This window comes from Harpia harpyja, chromosome 16 (assembly GCF_026419915.1).
Source record: "Harpia harpyja isolate bHarHar1 chromosome 16, bHarHar1 primary haplotype, whole genome shotgun sequence".
Classification (NCBI taxonomy): domain Eukaryota; kingdom Metazoa; phylum Chordata; class Aves; order Accipitriformes; family Accipitridae; genus Harpia; species Harpia harpyja.
Window position 1 is genome coordinate 19,986,333 of NC_068955.1, and position 22,156 is coordinate 20,008,488.

General features: G+C 42.8%; 1 protein-coding gene across 4 annotated transcripts in view; it reads right to left on the reverse strand.

The window, feature by feature from the left end:
• Positions 1-22,156, reverse strand: part of RIC3 (RIC3 acetylcholine receptor chaperone) — a 55,945-nt gene that overhangs the window by 22,252 nt on the left and 11,537 nt on the right. Inside the window, exons 4-6 of one of the 4 annotated variants that reach the window (XM_052810458.1) lie at positions 21,970-22,063; positions 14,808-14,953; positions 12,873-13,692 (exon numbers count right to left, since the gene is read on the reverse strand). In XM_052810458.1, the coding sequence (XP_052666418.1) occupies positions 13,202-13,692; positions 14,808-14,953; positions 21,970-22,063 (731 nt within the window). In that variant the 3' untranslated portion in view covers positions 12,873-13,201. Of the gene's footprint in view, positions 1-12,872; positions 13,693-13,936; positions 14,702-14,807; positions 14,957-21,969; positions 22,064-22,156 lie in introns of those variants that run through there. The other 3 variants (XM_052810457.1, XM_052810460.1, XM_052810459.1) reach the window with 3 other exon arrangements.

Sequence of the window (22,156 nt, forward strand, 5' to 3'; positions counted from 1 at the left end):
ATATAAGAAAAACACACACAACGGGTTTATTACAGATGGGTTTATCACTAAGCAGTGCAACTATTACGTGCTTACTGTCATCCTGCTATGTAACAGTGCGTGTTTTTCCCCGTGTGCTGTTTCCCACCCTGTGTGCTTGTCACCAGAGGACACGGCTGCAAAGACGGGCATGGAGGCTTAGCAAAGTAACCGCAGAACTGAAGTCATTAAGATACAGCTCTCCTAATACTGAAGAAAGAGTTCCTCCTGAAGGCAAAAACTGGGACCTGTGGCTCTAAGTTATTTGAACTTCCCATGTGTTTGCATCGCATGTAAGAAGATATAACCCTTCCTTATTATACTTGCACTACAGTGAGCCCTAAGCCCCGAAAAAGGAACATGCAATCCAAGGAGTACAGTCACAGAGAAGCAAACATTTACAGATGTGGAGGAACTCCAGTGCGCAGGCAAGGCAGTAGTAAGTGCTGGGGAATGACGGTAGGCTGATTTCTTGCCAGAGAATTGGCACGCTGCTTGGCATCGCTTAGAGTGAGCAATGGATTTCAGTATTCATTGATGGACTATGACGGTCACCGCTCATGTTGCATTATATTGGTAAGAACTCTGCCCAGACCATTTGTTTCTCTCCTAAACAGCTTGATTTACATCTTCATGATGACATTTTCACCCATTTATTTCTATTTAGGGCCTAATCCAAAGCCTGCTGGTGTAACTGAACATTTCTTTCTAACTTCTGTTGTGTCTCCATAATGCCACACTTGTGTGTCTCTACAAGAGTCCTAATGTTTCCTTATCTGTCTGTGTTTAAAAGTGGGCTTATCTGGATCTCAAAAACTGGGCATTACTGGCATGAATACTTCAGAAAATTGGATTTGGAAGGGAGGCCAAATTTTGCTCTTACGTACATGCTGTGAAGCCTTGTTCACACTCAAAGGGGAATCTAAAACATCTATTGGTGAAGAAGTTGACCTTTTCTATTAAATGTGCCATCAAATTCTATGATGGCATTACTGCAACTAAACAGGGCATTTAGAAAAACAAAATGTTGCTAAAAATTGCCCATGTTTTAAGGGGTAATAGTGGATAACTGACCCTGCACAAGAAGTAGCAAATCACGCAGGGAGTTTCCCTAAGAAACAAGGTCTGTAAGAAACAAACCTCTTACAGTGGGTTACTGGAAAACATGTATGAAAAAAGACAAATATTGGAGCTTTGTTAATTTTGTTTGTATCTTAAAAGTGTAAAATTCTTTTCTTGTGACTGAAACTAACAGTTTGTTTCAAATAAAACATCCTGTACTCGGTGACAGGAAAATAAGGTCATCTGGCAGCTATATACAAAGTATAAAGGGGGCACACATACCTGCCCAGTATGGCAGGATTCTCAGTATTAGGAGTGGGTTTAATTTATGACTTTCCCAACATTTTCCAATGTTAGATGTGCAAACATTTGTGCTGTGCACACATGCATATACATATGTACGTAGTCTTAAAAAATTTCTGTTGGTGATATCTGGGGATTACTCAGCCTTCTTTCCCACTGTTCATATCAACAGCTTAAACCATGATATTAATTTGTCTTGGCATTAATTATTGCAAAATATCTCTGAAAGAGTCTGTTACTTGAAACCTCTTTTAAAATAATTTTGAACAAGTGAAATCTTTCTGTGGAAAAGATTAAAAAATTTCTCTTAAATGCTCTCCATGTAAGTGTCTGTATCTATTACAGATAGCCATCTGCTTTTCCTTTTGCTTTGAGCTGACTTATCAGTGGGATTGATCCATGCAGTGAGTCAATCCATACCCCATCATTAAAGACTGAGGCTTTTGTTTCTCCTTTTTGAGCAATTTCTTATACTCGAGTAGGGGAACAAGGGAAAAAACATCTGTGGAGGATGTTTTGTAATTCAATACACCTTTAGAAGTATCTCAGAAAGTAAATACTTTTGAGGTGGTTAATTTCTGGCAGTTCCTAGTAGACACTGAACTGTTTTTGTATTTCCCAACACTGTTTTCATCCAACTAATGACAGTCTGAAAGATCCAGTGTTTGGGAGCAGCTGTAGAAATACCCATTTTAGAATGTATTGGGACTGTATCTGCCTGTAAATTAAAATACACCTTTGTTTCTGACTTGTTTACTTAAACTTTGAGAAGTAGAAATTTTAAGTGCTACATGAATGTTTCTGTCCCCATAAAATGAAAAAGCAGTTTAGTTAGGGGGTTTTGCGGTTTTTTTTTTTATTCCCACAGTAAACATAATCTAATTCATCTCTTTGCCTTTCTTAAATAAACCAATGATATACGGTAGAATTTGACTATGTTATGGTCTAGATTTCCTTTACATTATATGGGGTTTAGAGGAAAATATCAAAATTGACAAAAAATGTCTTAATCTTGAGAACTAATATTTAACCAGTCATGTTTTTTCATAATGCCTGTAATACATTACGGTTTTTTCCACACAAGACTCTCTTGACCCGTTTCGAGCAGCCAGGCATCTCATTTTTGTTCAGACCTATATAGAGTTTTAGATAAACCTGAAAGGACATGCTTTTACAAAGTAAATTTTTTAAAGAAACTCTTTTGTTATTCTGGAGTAAATGTATTTATGTACCGGTATGTGCAATGACTGATTTTTGTATTTTCACATAATTTACCTTGTGTATGTCATAGAGGTTCCAGTGTTTGTCAATGCAGAACACTGTGCAGAAATATTAATTCGTTTGAAACAACTATGTCTTTCCCTAGCCAAGGTCAGAAATACCGTGATAAATTACCTAGTGAGTATGGAAGTTATTTAACATAAGGAGTTTCCAGTGCTGTTTAAACTGTATTTTTACCTTTAACACTAATATGAATTCAAAACCAAACACATAGCCATAGAAAGTTATACTATCAGTCCTGACTTTACGACACCTGTAGTCATTTTCAGCCTGTAAGTTTTATCAGACTGTGAGCTCAAAGACTTGAAATTGATACAGACTGTAGAAATACTCCTTTTACCCATTTTCATGAAGAGGACAGTGAGATTGCCAATGACCACTGGCTGAGCAGAGGCCCGCTTGTTTGCTGCCTTAGGTCCCTACTGCCCAACGATCATGTCCCGTTCCTGCCACCTCAGTGCTGTTTGCTGTGAGGTAAACCAGCTCTTTCCAAGTCTAGCTGGTGCTAAGGACTGAATTTTTGGCTTGCTCATTTCTACCAAAATTAGTCTGGAAAATGGCCAGAAAAACCTGGGCTGTAGTTCAGGAAGGACAAGAGCAAAGAACTATACTTCGGCAGGAATGATCAATGCACAATTACAAAAACCCCTCAGCTTCAAACATGTAAAAAGCTATTGGGAAGCAGAAGAGAAGCATCTGTCCTCCATATCTCTGATAGAACTAATTCAAACTGTGGTCGGGTTAGACATGAGAAAATTTTCTGACTACAAGGCTAGTGAACAGACCTTTTTATCTGAGAAACTTTCAGTGACAGGAGACTCGCAGTTTCCTCCATTGGGACCAATATAGGTTTGGGTAATCTTGCATTTTGACAGGTGGTTGATCACAACAGTAGTTACCAGTAGGGAGGAGGAGTGGTCTCTGGGCACTATCTAAGCCATCTTGGGAAGATCACTGAGAAAAATGAGCATATTGTCAGGTGTGCCCCCCCACACCTGACCTTTATTTCCCATAACCCTGCTCAAGCGGTAACCACCAGTGGGGGTCATAATGGATGTGTCTGGTCGTGTGGTTTTGGAGGAGATGGATAACGACACAATAGTCAAGGGCTAATTTGAGCAATGCACCCGCCTAACCACAGTGCTGGTCAATGTCTGACTCAAGCCAAATTTGGAAGAAACTAACATCTGTAATTGCTACGTAAATACGACTAAAAGTCAATTATCTTACTCCGTAAATAGTGGACAGCCCAGGGCCCCTTGAGCTCTCCTGCATGGCAGCAGGCTGCATGCCAGGATCTCCCCTTGAGTAGGGACACCTCCCAAGGTTAGTCCTCGAGGACTATATATATAATCCTTTAGACATAAACCATTGACCAGGTCTGGGACTAAGTCTGGATCCAGGTGCACCAAAACTCCTCTCTGAGAAGGAGTTTAGAACACAAGGGAGTCCTTTCTGAACCTCTTGACTCATTGGGAGGGTCTCCCTGACAGTTATGTCTGACCCTGTCCTCTATGCAGTAAATAATCAAGTGTACCTTGCCATTGAATCTTGTTAAACCACCGTTGCATTTCCTATCAAACTTTGTTAAATCACTGTTTTATATCAATAAACATATTGCTGCTTCTCTCTTATGAGTGAGGTGCGTCGCTCCATCCACGACAAACTGGTGTAGTTGGCAGGATGGCAAGTAGTATCACCGATTATTTAAGGAGGCATGGAGTGGATCCGAGTCCCAACTTCTCAGAAGAATGGGCTTGTGAGAATTGGCATAACTGAGAAGCTATTGCCCTAGGCATTCCTGGAGCCGACATGCAAGGTCAGCCTACTGATATTATCTTGAGTCTGACTGAAGCATTCCAGAAACAAGGTAATGGTGAAAGGAAGGAACATGTTTCAACTCCTCCGGTGCCAGTCCCTCAAAGGGAGGCAACCTCTTCCTCTCCCCTAGGAAGGAACTGCATGACATGAAGTCAAAAGACGAGTAATGTCTGGAAGGCAACTGGGCCTGCCTGTCTGCAAGGCAGGAGGCTTATCAGTGGCTAAGTGATGATGGCTGACACATTTTAATGTAAAGAGACAATTGGTGAAGTTTTTAATAGATACGGGAGCACAAATTTCAATACTAACACAACAGGATGTCGAGAAGCTGCCTGTGCAATCCGGAAGGGAAAGATTTAAGATTACCGGTGTGAACGGAGCAGATGTTGTGTGTCAAACTGCAAGGTCAATTTATGGCTCCTGGGTGAAAACGTGGCGACTGCTTGCTTTGCAATTAAAGATCACCATGAAGTTTCAATGTTTTAAATGGCCAAACCTGGCGCCTGCTGAATGGCAGCGTGCGGTGCTTCAGCTCAAACACAGACAGATTTCTGCCCTGGCAGAAACTGGGAGGCCACAGTGCTGATACTTCCCGCAGCCCCTGCACTCCCCGATTCAACAATGACTGACATAACACAATATCTGATTCCTGCTGCGGTGCGAAATGGAATTTCTGATGTCATAGCTGATTCAGAGAAACAACAAATGATCTCCAGAACCCACTCCCCATAGAACTCACCTGTCTGGCCAGTTCGGAAACCAGACGGGAGGTGGTGTTTAACAATTGCTTATCGGCATCCGAATGCTGATACAGCCCTGCTAACAGCTGCTGTACCAAACATTGCAAACCGAACAGCTGCACACCCGTGGATGGCGGCGCTGAATGTAAAAGATATGGTCTTTATGCTTCCCTTGAAGGAGGAGGATAAAGAGAAGTTTGCTTTCACTTGGGAGGGAATACAATATACCTTTAACAGACTCCCACAGGGGTATAAACATTCACCCACAATTGCTCATGCCACACTTGCTGAACTTTTACAGATAGTGTCACTCCCCTAAGATGTGAAACTGTACCAAAATATATAGGTGATATTCCGATTAGAGAAACTTCCCCTGAGAAGATGGGGGAAGCAGCAGCAGCAGTATGGCAAGCGCTAAATAAAGCAGAAATTGCAATTCCACCCAGACAATATCAGGGACCAAGTAAAGAAGTAAAATTTTTAGGTACTTGGTGGATAGCAGGCAGTGCAGTGATTCCTCCAGATATGTTAAGAAAAATTGAAGAGCTGTGAATACCCCAATCAAGGAAGGAGTTACAACAATTAATGGGAACTTTAGGATATTGGAGGAAGCACGTACCTGGATTTTCTATCATTTCCCATCCATTATACTCATGGAAAGGCAAATCCTGGGAGTGGAAACTAGAAAATAAAGAGGCAGTCAAAAATCTAACGGAAGAATTAAAAACTTATCATCAGTCACTGGGACCAATACACCGCTGCGACCCTATTACAGCCGAATGGGGTTTCGCTGAACACGCTACTTACTGTAACCTGTTCCAAACTGGCTCCAATGGGCCAAAATGACCTTTATTGTTTACCTCAACTGCATTTAAAGAAACAACGATAATCTGAATGGGAAAAGGGACTTTTATCTTTAGTCCGAGCAGTTAAGCAAGTTGAGAAAATACATCAGGGACAATGTGTGCAAACTAGAGGACTGTTTAATTTACTAGAAGCAATTCTAAAGGGGACTGCTCCCCCAGAAGGAGTTGCACAAAAGCCCACTATCAGAAAATGGTATGCCTACCTAACAGGAGTTGCAGAAAATACGCAATTAACTGAAGGACACACTAAGGTCTCCGAATTGCAGGTGTCCATAAACACAGACCCTTTTGTGTTACAACCTTTTAAACCTTCATCCATTCTGGACGCACTGCCCCTCACTGAGGGTAAACATTTGGTTTACAGATGATTCAGCAAAAAGGGTAAACAGTAAATGGCAATATAAGGCCGTTGCATTAGATATTACCACCAGCAAACAAGTAATAGAAGGTGAAGGCAGTGCAAAAGTAGGAGAAATAAGAGCAGTTGTTTTGGCAGCACAGAATGGAGGAAAAATCATATATGTAGACCCTTATGCTGTGTGGGCTGGTGCCACACAGTGGCTCTGTCAGTGGCAAACCTTGAATTGGGAAGTAAATAGATCCCCAGTTTGGTGAAGTAAAGATTGGCAATTATTACTAGATACAGCAAGGAAAACACCTTGCCAGATGGGATGGCTAAAAGCTCATGCTAAGGATAATCAGCCAGCCACAAAGTGGAATTAAAAGGTAGATGAGCTAACTAAAATTAGGAAAATCACCTTAAGTCCTGAGTGGTATTGACTGGGAGAATGGTTACATCAAAACCTAGGCCACACAGGTAAAGAAGCACTTTGCTCCACAGAGTAAAGGTTGGCCTATAAACAGAAAAACTTGTGGAACTATTCTTACAGAATGTCCCCGGTGTAGCTAAAGCACCACCTCTACATATCAATGAAGGGAAAACTTTATGGTCTACATGGCAAATTGATGATATCAGACCATTCAAATCCTCTGTGGCATATCGATACATCCTCACAGGGGTGAAAGTAGTCTCCGGCTTGTTTATGGTGACCGAGTGTTGGAAAGCTTATGGGTGAAATACAGTGCAAGGGCTATTGTTTTGGTGCTCAAATCTACCTCCTCCTGTTATCCAAAGTGATAATGGCTCACATTTTTTGTGTAAGGAAGTGCAAGATTGGGCAAAACAAGAGGAAATTAAATGGCTATTCTAGACCCCATACTACCCTCAGTCAAATGGAATGGTAGAAAGGGCTAATGGCTTATTGAAAAGGAATCTCAAACCACATGAGGCTCAATGGGATCTGAGACTTCCCAAAGTACTCCATCAATTCAATAATCAATAAGGGCCCACTGGGAAGCCCTGTAAGCCAAGGATTCTTTGTAAAAACTGAGCTTAGCACCCCACTTACGGGGAAAAGAGAATATCTGACGACATTACAGCCAGGACAGCCTGTGATGGTCAATCCATTGGTACTGTGCCTATGACTTTTTAACTAAGCCTCGTGGCCCACTTGCCTGGGAAGCTACTGATAGCAGTGGTGCAAACCATAGAATTAGTGCAAGATGGATTTTTTTCCTTCTATTTAACAGCATAACCTGTTCGGACTCTCCACAACAACGAGTGATTTAAACAAATTAGACTACCATTGCAGTCTTCTCTGTTAGCATTGGGAACTAACCAATGGCTCTTATATGATATATTGCCTCAGTGGGAAAGAATTAATTAGAGACCACCAGTTGATTATGGATGCACTTGTGCAGCCCAAAGTAATGTTTCTCTAGCTTTTAGTTGTATCCAAGCTCAACTGTGGATGCAAGCTATGGTAGCAGCAATTACAAGAGAAGGTGAAGATGGCACCTTACCCACTGAAATTTGAAAGGTAATCTGAGATAATGCAACCAAATTTGAAAAGGAATTCCAATCCTAGTGGTAATTAGTCAGTTTTACTTATGACCCCATCAAAAATAAGGCCACGACTTTTGTCTTAGCAATACGCAATGCTTTGGTATATACCATATGCCCAATCATTGCACTAGGATTGAATCACAATGGAGCTATACTCTATCCATCAGAACATAGAGCATGGACCCAACGAAATGGAAACAAATGGCAACCTATTGATGTTAAATGTATGTGTTGTATGGGAACAACAAGGATTTATTTGTGAGAGTAACACCATCAAAGCCCAAAACATTTGTCTTGACACTGAACAAAAATGTCATTTTGAACTACATGCCAATGAAACCCCTGAAATTGTACTTGTATATACTGGAAAAGGATGTGTTTGTATGAGAACCCTTTGTGATTTTTATATTTGTAGATAACATTACTGTAGATACAAACAATCACTCAAATATTTGTGTTTGTAACTTTACTAAAATTATGGGATGCAACTTTAATTATTTAGCTCCTGTTAGGTCTTATCAATTGTTACAATCTAATTATACATTGAGTCAAGATTTATTGCCTACCGCCATCAGAATGAATCTCACATTGGCAAAGAAACTACTACAACACGATGACCTGTGTCAACTGCTATAAAACGCAACCAAAACAATGGACAAAACCCCTTAATCACCATTCATCATGATACAGAAGAGACACACCATGTCTTCGAAAGAATGAAGAAGGATGGAGAACACCATTGGTGGGAAACTCTTGTGGGTGAGACCTCAGGACTGAGCTATTGAGACTCTTTGACACCACACAGTCAACCTGCACCGGTATCATTTTCTCCTGTTGGTGCTGCAAAGAAATACAAAGTCTTTAGCTCTGTCACAGGTATTAAAAGGAGTCCTAACAATTGGTCTCTGAGTTAGTGAAGGAAAACTCGTTGGTTTTTCCTTTCAGTTTGTTTTTTCACTAGTGCTGTGATGATAGAATTATTTCTCATCTCACACTCCAGTGCAACGTGTGCTTGGTGTGTCTGTGGAGACTGTTGGCCCACCAGACTAACTCAGGACACAGCTGAATTCCTGCATATACAAACCATGGCTCTGTGATCTTCTTGCGAAGCCTAAACTCACTTCCAGAGATCATACAATTTCTTTTTCCTCTTGAGGTCCACGCAGAGTTCCCTGTTCAGCCAAGCTGATCGTCTGCCCTGCTTGCTTGACTTACGAGAGAGTGGAATTGCCTGCTCCTGTGCTTCCAAAAGGTGTTTCCTGCAGCCAGCACTCGTGGACTCCTAAGCCCTCAAAAGCAGATTCCCAGGGTACTCTGCTAAATAGCTCCCTGAATAGCTTAAAGTTTGCTCTCCTGGAGTCCAGAGTAGCAACTCTGCTGTTCTTTTTTCTCATTACACTGAAAAAATCTTAAACTTGACCATTTTGTGATCACTCTGGCCAAGACATCCACCTATCATCACATCCCCCAGAAGTCCTTCTCTATTCACAAACAGCTGGTCTAGGAGGGCATCTTGCCTAGTTGGCTCACCGAGTACCTGTGACAAGAAGTTACCTCCTACAAACTTCAAGAATTTCCAAGACCTGCTCATCTCAGCAGTATGATATTCCCAGCTGATGTCTGGGAAGTTGAAATCTCCCATAAGGACAAGGGCTACCGATCCTGAAAATTCTCCTAATTGCCTATAGAATAACTCACCAGTGCTTACCTCCTGGCTGGGCGATCAGTAGTAGACACCCACTACAACATCTCCTTTGTTTTCCATCGCCCTAATCCTCACCCAGAGGCTCTCAACCACACCATCACCAAGGGCTGTACAATCAAACCTCTCCCTTACGTATAGTGCGACACCTCCACCTCACCTGCCCTGCCTGTCCCTCCTGAATGGCCTGTAGCCCTCCATCCCTGCACTCCAATCGTGGGACTCATTCCATCAAGTCTCAGTAATACCAAGGATACAATAGCTCTGGGAGCTGACCAACGCTTCCAGTTCATCCTGTTTGTTTCTCATACTGCATGCATTAGCATACAAGCATTTCAGATACACTCCTGAGGTCTCCCTGCTCCTGTAAATGTTCCCACTAGCATTGCACCCTCAGGCGATGCCATGCCAACCCTTGGCTTACCTACTCCAGTCCTGTTAGTATCCCCTCCCCGCATCGATTCTAGTTTAAAGCTTTCTCGATCAGCCCTACTGGTTTATGCCCAAAGACATATTTTCCCCATCAGAACAGGTGGATCCCATCAGGGCCCAGCCTACCTTGTCTCTCAAAGGCTCTTCAATGGTTTAAAAACCCCAAGTTTTGGTGCAGGCACCAGACCTCAAGCCAGGTATTAATATCCTGGGCTTGCTCCTAGCTTCTAGGAGGATCTGTTCCATGGTCTTCCCAGGCACAGAGGTGAGGCTGGCAGCTATCTTTCACTAGACCAGGTGGCTCAAAGCCCCGGCCAACCTGCCCTTGAAGACTGCCAGGGATGGGGCATCCACACCTTCTCTGGGCAACCTGCTCCAGTGTCTCACCACCCTCAGCCTGCCCTCGTGTGCCGTGTGCCCCGGCCCCTCACCATCTCGAAGGCCCTGGGCTGGTCCCACTCCCCACGCGTCAGTGTCTTTCCTGGACTGGGGAGACCAGGAGGGGACAGAGGAGTCCAGGCGCAGTCGCCAAAGTACCAAACAAGAGAGGAGGAAAGCATTTTTACTGTTGTTTTCTCGGTTTATTGTTTCGGGTTTGTTTAAAATTGTTTACTGCCCAGCCCTGAAAGGAGCTCCTCTTGAAGCACCTAGAAGGGACCTTCATGCTGAAGGCCAGCACTTCTTCCTGGCAGAGCTGCAGTCTTCTGCTTCTCCAAAGGAACAGTTGTCTAACTCACTCCTGTGCTTGATCTGTTGCTGTTCTTCGTGCACCGCCGCAGAGGGTCTGGCTTCACCTTCAACCACCCATCCGGCAACCTTCTTGTCTTCAGACTGAAGAAACCCCACCTCCAGGCCGCAGGGATCTCGGTGGCCCTCTGAGGGACAACTCCTGTCGCCCCGGCACAGCAGCCTGGTGGAAGCCAGGTCATCTCATCCCCTTTTCGTGGGGCTCAGAGCAGAGGAGATGGCACCCCTTCAGGAGGGGTGGGGGCGTGGGGTGGAATGGGAAAGAAGGGCTCACCCCACCCGTGGCAATCAACACCATCAATGCTGATGCCGGGACATGGAAGGGGTGAGCCCGCAGGACGGCCAGGCGTGGAGGCTGGGCCTCCCGGCTAATGGCAGGTGCTGGGCCGGCTAATGGCCGCTGGGCCGAAGGCAGGGCGCTGGCCGGGTGTTCCTGCGACGCCGCTGCCATGGCGTCATGGCGGGGAGCCCTGGCATGGTGTTGTGGTGCCAGGGGAGCCATGCTGGAGGTGGATCCACTTCCATCGGTTCTTCTTGGTCTTCCGGTGGATCCACCTCCATGGGCTCCACACCACCAGCCATGGTGTGCCCCCTCTGAGGCTGCCTCCTCTTCCTCTGCGGTTCCTGCAGCCACGCGTAGACTTCTCTCGCCCCATGCGAAGATGGGCAGCCAACCGCTTTGCTCTTGGACCTCTTGTTGCCAGGCGTCCTCGGAACTCGGCGGCCTCAAAGCTCAGCAAAGTGTGGGCCAGCCGCCGGGGTCCCCGTATTTACAGGGTCCAGAACAATGGGCAGCGAGGCAGCTCATGACACCAGGAGGCCACTGGGGTGGCAACATGTGGCCAAATAGGGCTGTTCTGGGAGCTGGGGGGCCTGTGGCCTGAAAGATGGCCTCGTGTGGGAGGAGGAGGAGGGTCGGGGGGCTGAGGGCCCCTTTCCTGGGGATCGCTCCGCTGTGCCCTTCTGCTGCCCCTTGGGCACAGGCACTGCCCTCCACCTCCCCTCGTGTGCCTGGGCTCCAGCCCCCTCCTCATCCTGCGCCTGGGCTCCCCTGGGCGAGATGGCGGCAACGGTGTTGCAGGAGGGTCGGGGGTCCTCGGTGACCCCCCACCCACCTGGCTCCCTGCAAGTGGCGCAGCCCCCCGTGCCTGACAGCGGCTGACAGGGGGGAAGCATCCAGACGTCCCGCCGGCGGGAAAGGGAGGCGCAGCCGGCCTGCGCAAGGCCTCCCAGCACCCATACAAGAACTGCTGGTTGCCAAGTGTTGCGTGGGCCCTTCTTTCCCGTCTCCTGGCCTGCCCCTGGAGCGTGGGGAGGTGCCATCTCCTCTGCACGGAGCCCCAAGGGAGAGAGGAGGAGAGGGCCTGGCGTCCTTTGGGCCAGCACCATGAGAGGAGTCTGCTGGAGGCCACCAAGGGAGGTCCTTGGTGCCTGGAAGTGGCAGGGTTTCTTTTCAGTCTGAGGTTCACCCTTGCTCTCTTATCTACTTTTAAGGACAAACCTTCTCGCTGCTTTTATTTTTAATCCCTGGAGATATTTCTAGTATTCTACTTTAGCACAAAGTATGGTCCGATTCCTGCACTCATGCAGGGGTTTCACCACAGCTATGGCAAAGACAAAGAAAACTCGTAACGCTTCAGTCTTGCTCACCCTCATTGTGGAACACAACATAGTTGAGGCTACTGGTCCTGCAGCAGAGAATAAGCTAGGAAATGGGCTGTGGGTTGGGGTAGCATATGAATTTTGTGGACTGTAGTGACAAGAGTTTCTTGGGCATACAGCAGCAATGACATGGTTTAGAAAGAGTCACGTGTGTGGCTGTGGTCTATTCTGTTGATCAGTTAACATTCCGGTGAGAGAAAGAAGGCATAGTTTCTCCTCCAGCTTCCTGGTAATCTTATAAATATATACGGATTTGATTAATTTTCAGAACTGGTAGCACACAAACAGATGTTCTTGAGAAAGTCAGAAGAGACATTTGGTTAACTCTGGGATGACAGAGGGCAAAAACATGGACTGTTTCTTCAGAATCAGAAAGGAAAGAATCACAAATATCTGAACCGAATAATCTGCTCCATGATACCAGTCTCCAAAAAGCAAAGACAAAGTGCTGTTGGCAACATCATGGTAAGCTATGACAAGACTGCCTGAATGAAGGCATTGGCTTCCAGTTCAGGTAGATAACGTGACTGATTGTTACCATGGGAATGAAATTGGTACAAGGAGATGAACACAGAGAATTCTTCATTGGGAACAAAACCACACGAACGACAATTTATGACCTCTACCTTCTCCATCTGGGTAACATCCACTATTGTTCCTATTACTCAAGTGCTTTCGTGTTGCGCTTTCTCAGTGTGCCTGTTTCATCTGAATCACTGGCTTTTTCCTTTTTCAGTGCTGCATTTTCATTTTCTGACTCCACAGATGGGTCCTCTTGGGTTGACTCTTCTGCTTCACTGCAGCTCTCAGAGTGGAATCCAGCGTTCTCCGCTATGACAGCAGGGTCGTCATCCTCGTAGCAACAGCAGCACTCCTCAGTGCTTTGGCTGTGATGAAGGTCCCTCTCCTCTTCACTGATGCCAGTTACCTCATCCTTTTTCTGCATTAAATCATGACTGTCTCTTCCCATGGTGAGATCAGTTAGCAGGGTTTCATTGCACAGATGCTCCTCATCTTCCATGCCCTCCATTCTTTCTGCCAGCTCTTCTGCAGAGGGCTGGCTCAGGTCAGGGTAATCTACAAGGATCGTGTCCTGTTTGCGCTTGAAGCGATCAGAATTGTCATAGACAGGATAGGTCTCTTCTGGATAACCTTAGGAATAAAGTGATATGCAGCTTGAAGTGTCACCAATATTTAAAAGTAGTGCCAACTTCAGTGATGGATGCACAAGTTTGTTAGAACAGTTTTTAGCACTGCCAGTACAACTGTCATCTATTTAATGTCAGGTATATGTCACAGTATTAAATCCATGGCAAGTATGTGCAAAACATGACTTCTTGGGAGATGATGAGAAAACTCCACTTATTTTTAGGGAGCCAGGATAAAGCGTGACTTTAAGGAGTGAATATCTGAGCTTTGCTGAAAGCTATGGGAGCTAACAGGTGAAAATTGCGTGTCTCAGACCTTCAAATAGATCACATTTTTTTGTTTGTTTCTGTCTACAGATTGACTGATTCAGGTTTTGAAGACTTTTGCTATAAACAGCATTATTTATAAAGTTGAAAAAACAGGTATGTCAATGACTGTGCATTTCATTTTAGAAAATGCATCATGAGCTTGACTTAAGAAAACAGAGCTCAAGGCCACCATTTATGCTTTATGTTTTGGATCGTTTTTGAAAGCTTCTTAAAGAACAAGGAATTAAGTCTGCATTTAAAATTATGATAGTGAGCAGTTCAACTAGGATATCTTGAAAACACATTTATGTAACAAGTAAACAGCAAGGAATGGAAAGGACATTAAAATAAAGAATTCTTAAAAGAGACTTCCTGGAGTTTACTTTTACAACATTGGAGCAAACAAAGAATGACTAATCAAAAGTAAAAACTGTAAATTATCCAAAACATATTGATTCTGATTTCCAAGGGTTTTATGATTTTGCATGAAATCTAGCCCAGCAAAGAAAGGGAAAGATATAAACCTACAGCAGCCAAGACCCAGCAGCAGATAGAGCATATGTGAATATTGATATGCTACTTTTGGCAGCAGATGATAGTGTAGTGTTTACACTGAAGGGAATGCTGGATGCCTCAAAATCTATTTTCTTTCTGTTATGGTTGGGAAATCAGACTGCCTCTTGCAAAGTTTTGAACACTGACTTCTGAAAAGGAAGGATAAAGTTAACAAAAAATTTTGAAAGGATCTGAACAAGTAATCCTTATTCAATTTTTCTCGTCAGGGTAATGGTAAGAAAGGCTCTTGCTTACCTTCCCAATCCTCCATGTAAGGAGCTTCTTCAGCTTCCTTCTCAGGAGAGATGCCATCTATGAATTTTCCTTCTTTCATAACTCTAGTAATTTCTCGGAGTTGCTGAAGTAACCTTTTTTCCTGGTCTGTTGTAACATTTTGAGTCCTGCTAGAAAATATTAGACACCAGAATTCAGTCCACTATTATTACAAACTATTAACAGAGTTTGAATCCAACTGTTTGGTCCATCCCAGCAGCACAGTCTGAAGAAACCTGGCTGCAGTATGATCACTATTCAACACCTGCACGTGGTCTGCACTTCAGCTTGGTACAAAGGTTTATCCATTTATCCAGAAAGCCTGCAAACTTAAACAGGTAAAGGAAGGAAGTACAGCCAATGTGAAAGCAAGATGGAAGTGACACACAAGCAAGAGTTATGGTACAAAAGTCACTACAGAAATTTCTGGCCTTTAAAAGAGTGTTAGGTGAGAATTAGAGGGCCATGCCTTGTTTGAAGCAGTATAAGAAAATGTAAGTCAGAACCTATGCTACATTTAAAACAACTTGTGGCGCTGATCAAAATGTCTCACACAGACATTAGTCTCAAGAGTCTAATGATCCCTAATTATGACCATTAAAGGTAATAAATTTGCAAGGCCTCATTAAGAAATGTCAGTTGGACAGATCATCATGTTATAGAGTCAATAATGCTGCCTGGTGGGGAGGTGGGGAAGAAGCAGGAAGGAAGATTTAAAAATGGGAAGGTATTACATTTAACTTTTTAACTTGCCCTTTAGAATCAGAGGGAGAGTGGGAGAGGACTGAGATTTTTATCAGATTAAAAGCAAACTATAATTTTGTCTGGTTCTACACTGCTGATTCTAGTAATTACTACTGCTCAGGTAATGCAATTACTTACTGCTGTAACAAAAATGCTTCCAACAGATAAGATCATGTAGTCATTACATGTTATTTTCTCTGGAAGAAAAATAGACTAAAAATCTTACAGACAAAAAAAGAAGTATTTGGAGGGTGGAGATCTGAGCACAGTAGGTCAGAATAAGAAAGACACTGGCTGTACTTAGGGGTGAAAATGGTTCTGACTGTTGTGCTTGTTTTATCTTGAATTTCAAGTTGTTCTTGAGCAGGTGCTTGATCTCTGTGTAAGTGCCAGTTCAAGCCTCTCAGGGGACTGAGGCACTATGCTGGTGTTCTTTTGAATCTCACTGTGTTTTAGGCAGGATCTATTGCCCCTAAGTTACTCAGAGAGGGTGGCCCTCGGCATGTGCAGAATGCTGAACTGTAGGTGGTACGTGAGCTCAGACGGATGATGTCTGGTGATCTCCAGACCATCATATAGACAGATAATCTCCAAAATTAGACAGCTGCTCAGTGAATCTTAGGGGTGAGTTGGGAAGAGGGGAGCTGGAAAGAGATTAATGATTTTGGATTTAGGTGATTAGTATCTACCTAAACCTTGTTTCAGGTGCCTGAATTCTCATAAACTTGAAAACTTGCAGTGTCCATCTTCAGTTTTTCCTCTTACTAACTGTTGTGACTAAAGCAGCACTTTAATAGGTACTTTGTGCTACTCTACATATACGGGAATGATGGTGACATGATAGTTACTCCCCTAAAGGCAGCAGAGTCATACTGGTTTAAAGCCGAAAGATCAGCATCATACTGCTGGTTCGTGCGATGGTGAGCAAAGTGCTGACCCTGGGCTAGATTTTGTGCACAGCTGCACACACAGTTGTCTGTAACTGAATTTAGCTCAGGAGCAGGCCCACTGGTTTCATTAGCAGCTACCCAGATTAAACTGGTTGATTGAGATCACAAGGCTAAACATCACTTCTCTGCGCTTCCCCTGAGGGGCACTTTGCCCCACAATTTGAAAAGCTGATACGGTCCCAACGCTATATGGAGGTTGCACTGAGTCCCCTCAAGTTGTGGTGGCAGTTTGTTCCACAGAACAAGCGAAGGTGTGAGACAGCATCTTCTCAAAAGCCTGGGTTATGCAGATGTAGAATTTGAGATGTGCATTAAGAGGCACACAAAAAGAAATGGTTTCATCAGCTAGCTGCCTTTGACAGAAGCTGTAATAGAACTGCCAAACTAATCCTCCTTTTAGAGACAAAAGTGTATGTAATTTGAATATATATCACCTAGATAAAGACAGAGAGGCCTATCTGTTGAGCACAATAGGGAGATATGCTAGCGCAGACAATAGGATCAAACAATGCAGCTGCATCACTGTGGCATTTCATATAGGAAAATTCCTAATATGCTGGATGCTCTCATTAGAAAGCACTACTGTCCTATTGCAACACAAGATCTCTGTATTTCAGAGTATTCCTCCTCCAGATACCTTGCTTAAAAGACAAATTTCCCTGTAGAAAGGGAGAAACCAAAGCCCATGCACTATTTCTACTTCATTTAAGGCCTCTAGGAAGACTTACTGTAGGATGCTGGCAATGTGTAAGACATCTGGCTGCCTGCGTACAGGAGATTTACCAGAGTATAATGCACTTAAGCATACTAAGAGGACAACAGATGGAAAAGGTTTACAGTGTAAGAAAAGGTCATTATTTTTGCTCTGTGTGTTTGGAGCTCCAACACAGCTATTACTTTTCATAGTGGCAATGCTTATGTTTCGTAGAGTCCCGAAGTGCTCACTAACAGGTAATGTAAAAGCTTCATATTCTTATGCTGAGATCAGAACATTTCCTAAAGAGCTATCATGACAGCAGTGAAAATCCATAATCTAACATGGTATCTCAGACATGTCAACTGGTATTTTTTTGCTTCATGATCTTAAAATAATCACTATTAAAATGCAGCTATAGCCCCAAAATGGCACCCCACAGAGTACAGACTCTCTCTCTCTCCCTCTCTTCCATATCACATTGGCTCAGTTTATGGTAAAAAGGTAAGTTTTTCCAATTGACAGCCTGGTAAACAGGACTTTAAAAACAGGTAATCGAGCTGCATTACTTTTACCTCTTACCTAATTACCAGGAATTCAGATTTTTTTGCAAGAGACTGTTGCGTAATACTCCCATTGAGAAAAATATTTATGAGTATTCTTCAATTTAAAGTGGTTTCAAAATACCAAATTTTACAGACAGTGGTGAAAAGAATATGGGTAAGACATCTGTGAGAATGGGTAGGGAAATCTTTTGTACACATTATATCACTGTCCTAACATTGAAACACTCTGCTAAAAGGCTGGAAAAAAGCAACATGCATGCTTTTAATGCAGAGAGCCCTATATACCCATCAATCAAATCTTTATTTCTGAATCATCAAATTCCCAGCAAGGCTCCTCATCTTTGCTGAGAGATACTGGACTATAAAGGTCTACATTTACAAACTGGAGATACTGAGGTCCCCTTACTGATAGGATGTGATGATAAATTACAAAACTGTGTAATTTAAATTTATAACCTGTTGAAAAAAGAGCTGGGAAGAGTGCCAGATTTTCTCAGAGCTGTGAATCATTATATCCTTAGGTACTATGTACTACCTATTTAAGTGTGTGCATTAGGTAACAATTACCTTTTCCATCTCTTAGTTTAAGTTTGGTTACGTTGCTGAGGACCCGGCCAGGTAGTTCTTTCTTCCTCTTGCTTTCTTTACCTTGCTTCTAGTCCTTGCTAATACATGCTAGGCCTTACTAAAAGTACCTGTACTTGTACTTTTTGAAAGTTTTGCATTTCTGCAAGGGCGTTTCTGTACTTAAGGCTAGTAATTCCAACTGGTGTGCTGGTTTGGAAGGAGGTCTCCTTAGTTGGTTTGGAGGTTGGTCTTCAAGCCTCATTAAAAAAAATCAAATCCGAGTTTCTGCCTGCCTACCTTCTACAACACAGGACTGGATAATACTAGCTATCCCATCTAAGAAAACCACCTAATAGTACTGAGATGTATTCCAGCCTCACTTCACTCAAATGCTTTTGAAAGGAAAAGAAATGAGCAGGACAAGCCACAGCAAGAAAACAACACGTACACTTGCTAGAGAAGAAAGCAGAATAAAATCGCACAGCACACTATATATTATTCCTTTGAAACAGGATTTCTTTCCGTGGTACAGCACTATCTAAGAATAAACTGTCCTTCCAAACTCATCTGGATTTCAAAAGCAATGGTTTTTTTAAGAAAATAAACAAAATTAGAATGTCTTGGGATTCTAAGAATCTTCACCAGAAGGAAAAAGCCAGGATGAATCCTGGAGCGGTTCAGCTGGGAGCAGAATGCTCCTGAAGTATAGTGAGCGGACACTGAGGCACGAGCTCAGATCTCAGCACTATTACAAACACTGTGTGTTACGGTGATACATCAGGTTTTGTGACAATGCAAAATACGTCCTTTGGTTTGGTTACTAATACTTCATTTAGCAGGCTGGGAGTCGCTTTGCCATATCTAGTATAATGGGCCATGGTCTCACCTGGGGTCTTTCAGCATTAAATTTGATACCAGTTATAAGGATTTCTGTTTAACTGCATATTAATAAACGGAGCTCAAGGACTCTGTGCTCTTATTACACTTTCTAACAATACATTTTATTTTAAGACAAAATGTGGTTCCTGAAGCCAGTACTCGTGGACTCCTAAGCCCTCAAAAGCAAATTCCCAGGGTACTCTGCTAAATAGCTCCCTGAATAGCTTAAAGTTTGCTCTCCTGGAGTCCAGAGTAGCAACTCTGCTGTTCTTTTTTCTCATTACACTGAAAATCTTAAACTCGACCATTTTGTGATCACTCTGGCCAAGACATCCACCTATCATCACATCCCCCAGAAGTCCTTCTCTATTCACAAACAGCTGGTCTAGGAGGGCATCTTGCCTAGTTGGCTCACCGAGTACCTGTGACAAGAAGTTACCCCCTACAAACTTCAAGAATTTCCAAGACCTGCTCATCTCAGCAGTATGATATTCCCAGCTGATGTCTGGGAAGTTGAAATCTCCCATAAGGACAAGGGCTACCGATCCTGAAAATTCTCCTAATTGCCTATAGAATAACTCACCAGTGCTTACCTCCTGGCTGGGCGATCAGTAGTAGACACCCACTACAACATCTCCTTTGTTTTCCATCGCCCTAATCCTCACCCAGAGGCTCTCAACCACACCATCACCAAGGGCTGTACAATCAAACCTCTCCCTTACGTATAGTGCGACACCTCCACCTCACCTGCCCTGCCTGTCCCTCCTAAATGGCCCGTAGCCCTCCATCCCTGCACTCCAATCGTGGGACTCATTCCATCAAGTCTCAGTAATACCAAGGATACAATAGCTCTGGGAGCTGACCAATGCTTCCAGTTCATCCTGTTTGTTTCTCATACTGCAGGATCGTCATCCTTGTAGCAATACATTGGGTTTTGTGACAACTGGTTTGGTTACCAATATTTCATTTGGCAGGCTGGGAGTCGCTTTGCCATATCTAGTATAATGGGCCATGGTCTCACCTGGCGTCTTTCAGCATTAGTTTAAATTTGATACCAGTTATTTCTTTCTCTGACTTTTCTGTTATAAGGATTTCTGTTTAACTGCATATTAATAAATGGAGCTCAAGCCATTTTTGCTCTCCTCCTCTTTCCTTTTAATTTAAATCTATCAACATCCAGATTGAATAAGCCTAGCACTGCACTCTGTGCTCTAACTACACTTTCTAACCATACATTTTATTTTAAGACATTCATCCAGTATTACTGAACTTAATGAGTATCACAGTGTAGATTAAGAAAGCTTCAAAGTCTGGGTGTATTTGAAAAACACCTATTTGTTCCATCTAGAGGTGCTTTTCCCCTTCTCTTTAAAGAGGCTACATACAAAATTCTTTATTAGATTCAGATTCTGATTTCCCCTGAGGCCTTTAGATCCATCTATATAAATAGTTTGGTTGAACAAAGAAGGGAAGTTCTACTAAATAAAGGCCCTGAGCCAATAACACAGAGTGGAACAGATACTGGGTCAGACTCTAAACCCATTTTCTCAGTAAAAAATATGCTATCCTGAGAGTCAGTACAATATCTGGGCAGCTCATAAGCCTGTTTCTGGCAGCTTAAAGGTACACATAGAGCACTGCGTTAGCTCACCAAAACAGAGAAGAGTAACCGTCAAAATAGTATCCTTCTGTTACACTAACAAAACCAGGGCAGCTTAGGGGTTCTCCTGCTGGAACCTGGCCTAACACAGGCAAGTTTGGCACTTTGTCTTGCTGAGAGGAGTGCAGCCGCAATCCAGGACGCAGTGCAAAGTGGGCAAAACTACATGCTCAAAGAGAATGCGGTTTGAAGCATAAATGAATATAACATGCAAGTTTGGCACAGAATTGCTCCTACAGAATGGGTTAAAACAGACATTGACTGATCCAGACAAAGTTAACATGCGTTACAACCTGAAGAGCTAGCTTTTTTGCTTGCAAACATCACCTTAACGTTCATGGTATTTAAATTTTCAAATACTGCAGTTATGCCTTGTCCTATTGATGTGTTGTTACACTCCTTATAAAAAACATAGACTTGTTCCCAGTGTTTCTTTATAATGTAGAATAGTGATCTCAGATTTATAGCAAACAGTAAACATAATAAATTTTAAAATCCTGATTTTACAACTCTTTTTCTTTTATATTTAGAAGCAAATCCATGGATTTACTGGTTACAGGGTGGAACTAAATTATGGAATCAGATTATTATACAGTTCTGCCCTTAAAGAAATATTTTATGGATATTCTAAAACAGGCATTTACATAGATTATAATAGCATTCCTATTTAGAAAAATAATCCATAGAACTGGAAAATAACAGAAAACAAATGGGTCTCTTTGGAATCATTCAGAGTATTACTTTGGTCACATAAGACAGGTTGTTTTATATACTTTAAATGTAGATGTTTTATTTTCTGTTTACACATACCCGTCATTATCTTCCAAATAACGCACGGTACAAAGGGGGAGGGTAGGGATAGTTGTTTTTCTGTTTAAGGAAAATGAAGTTGGAAAAAATGATTTATTTTAAACATAGATGCTGAAAAGAGAAAAACTGAAGAACAAAAAGTGTGATGTGTAAAATCAAATTTCTACAATTTGAAGTAGTAATAAAAATGCTATTTTAATATAGCCTATGTAAGAAAGTTTAATTTCTAATCAGAGCAGAATCTCTCCTTAAAATGCTGTAATTTGAAACATACCTGTCACAGTTAGGTCCTACTCTGTTGATTAATTTTTCCATAGCTTCTTCTGTCTCTCTCAGTTTTTCCTGGAGTTGCGTGAGCTCATAGTCAGCTGTAAAACAAGCAAAATCCCAAGATCTGTCAGTAGGAGCTTTGAAAATGTATCCCTGTCCCATTATCACAGGTAGCATATGCTGTACGAAAC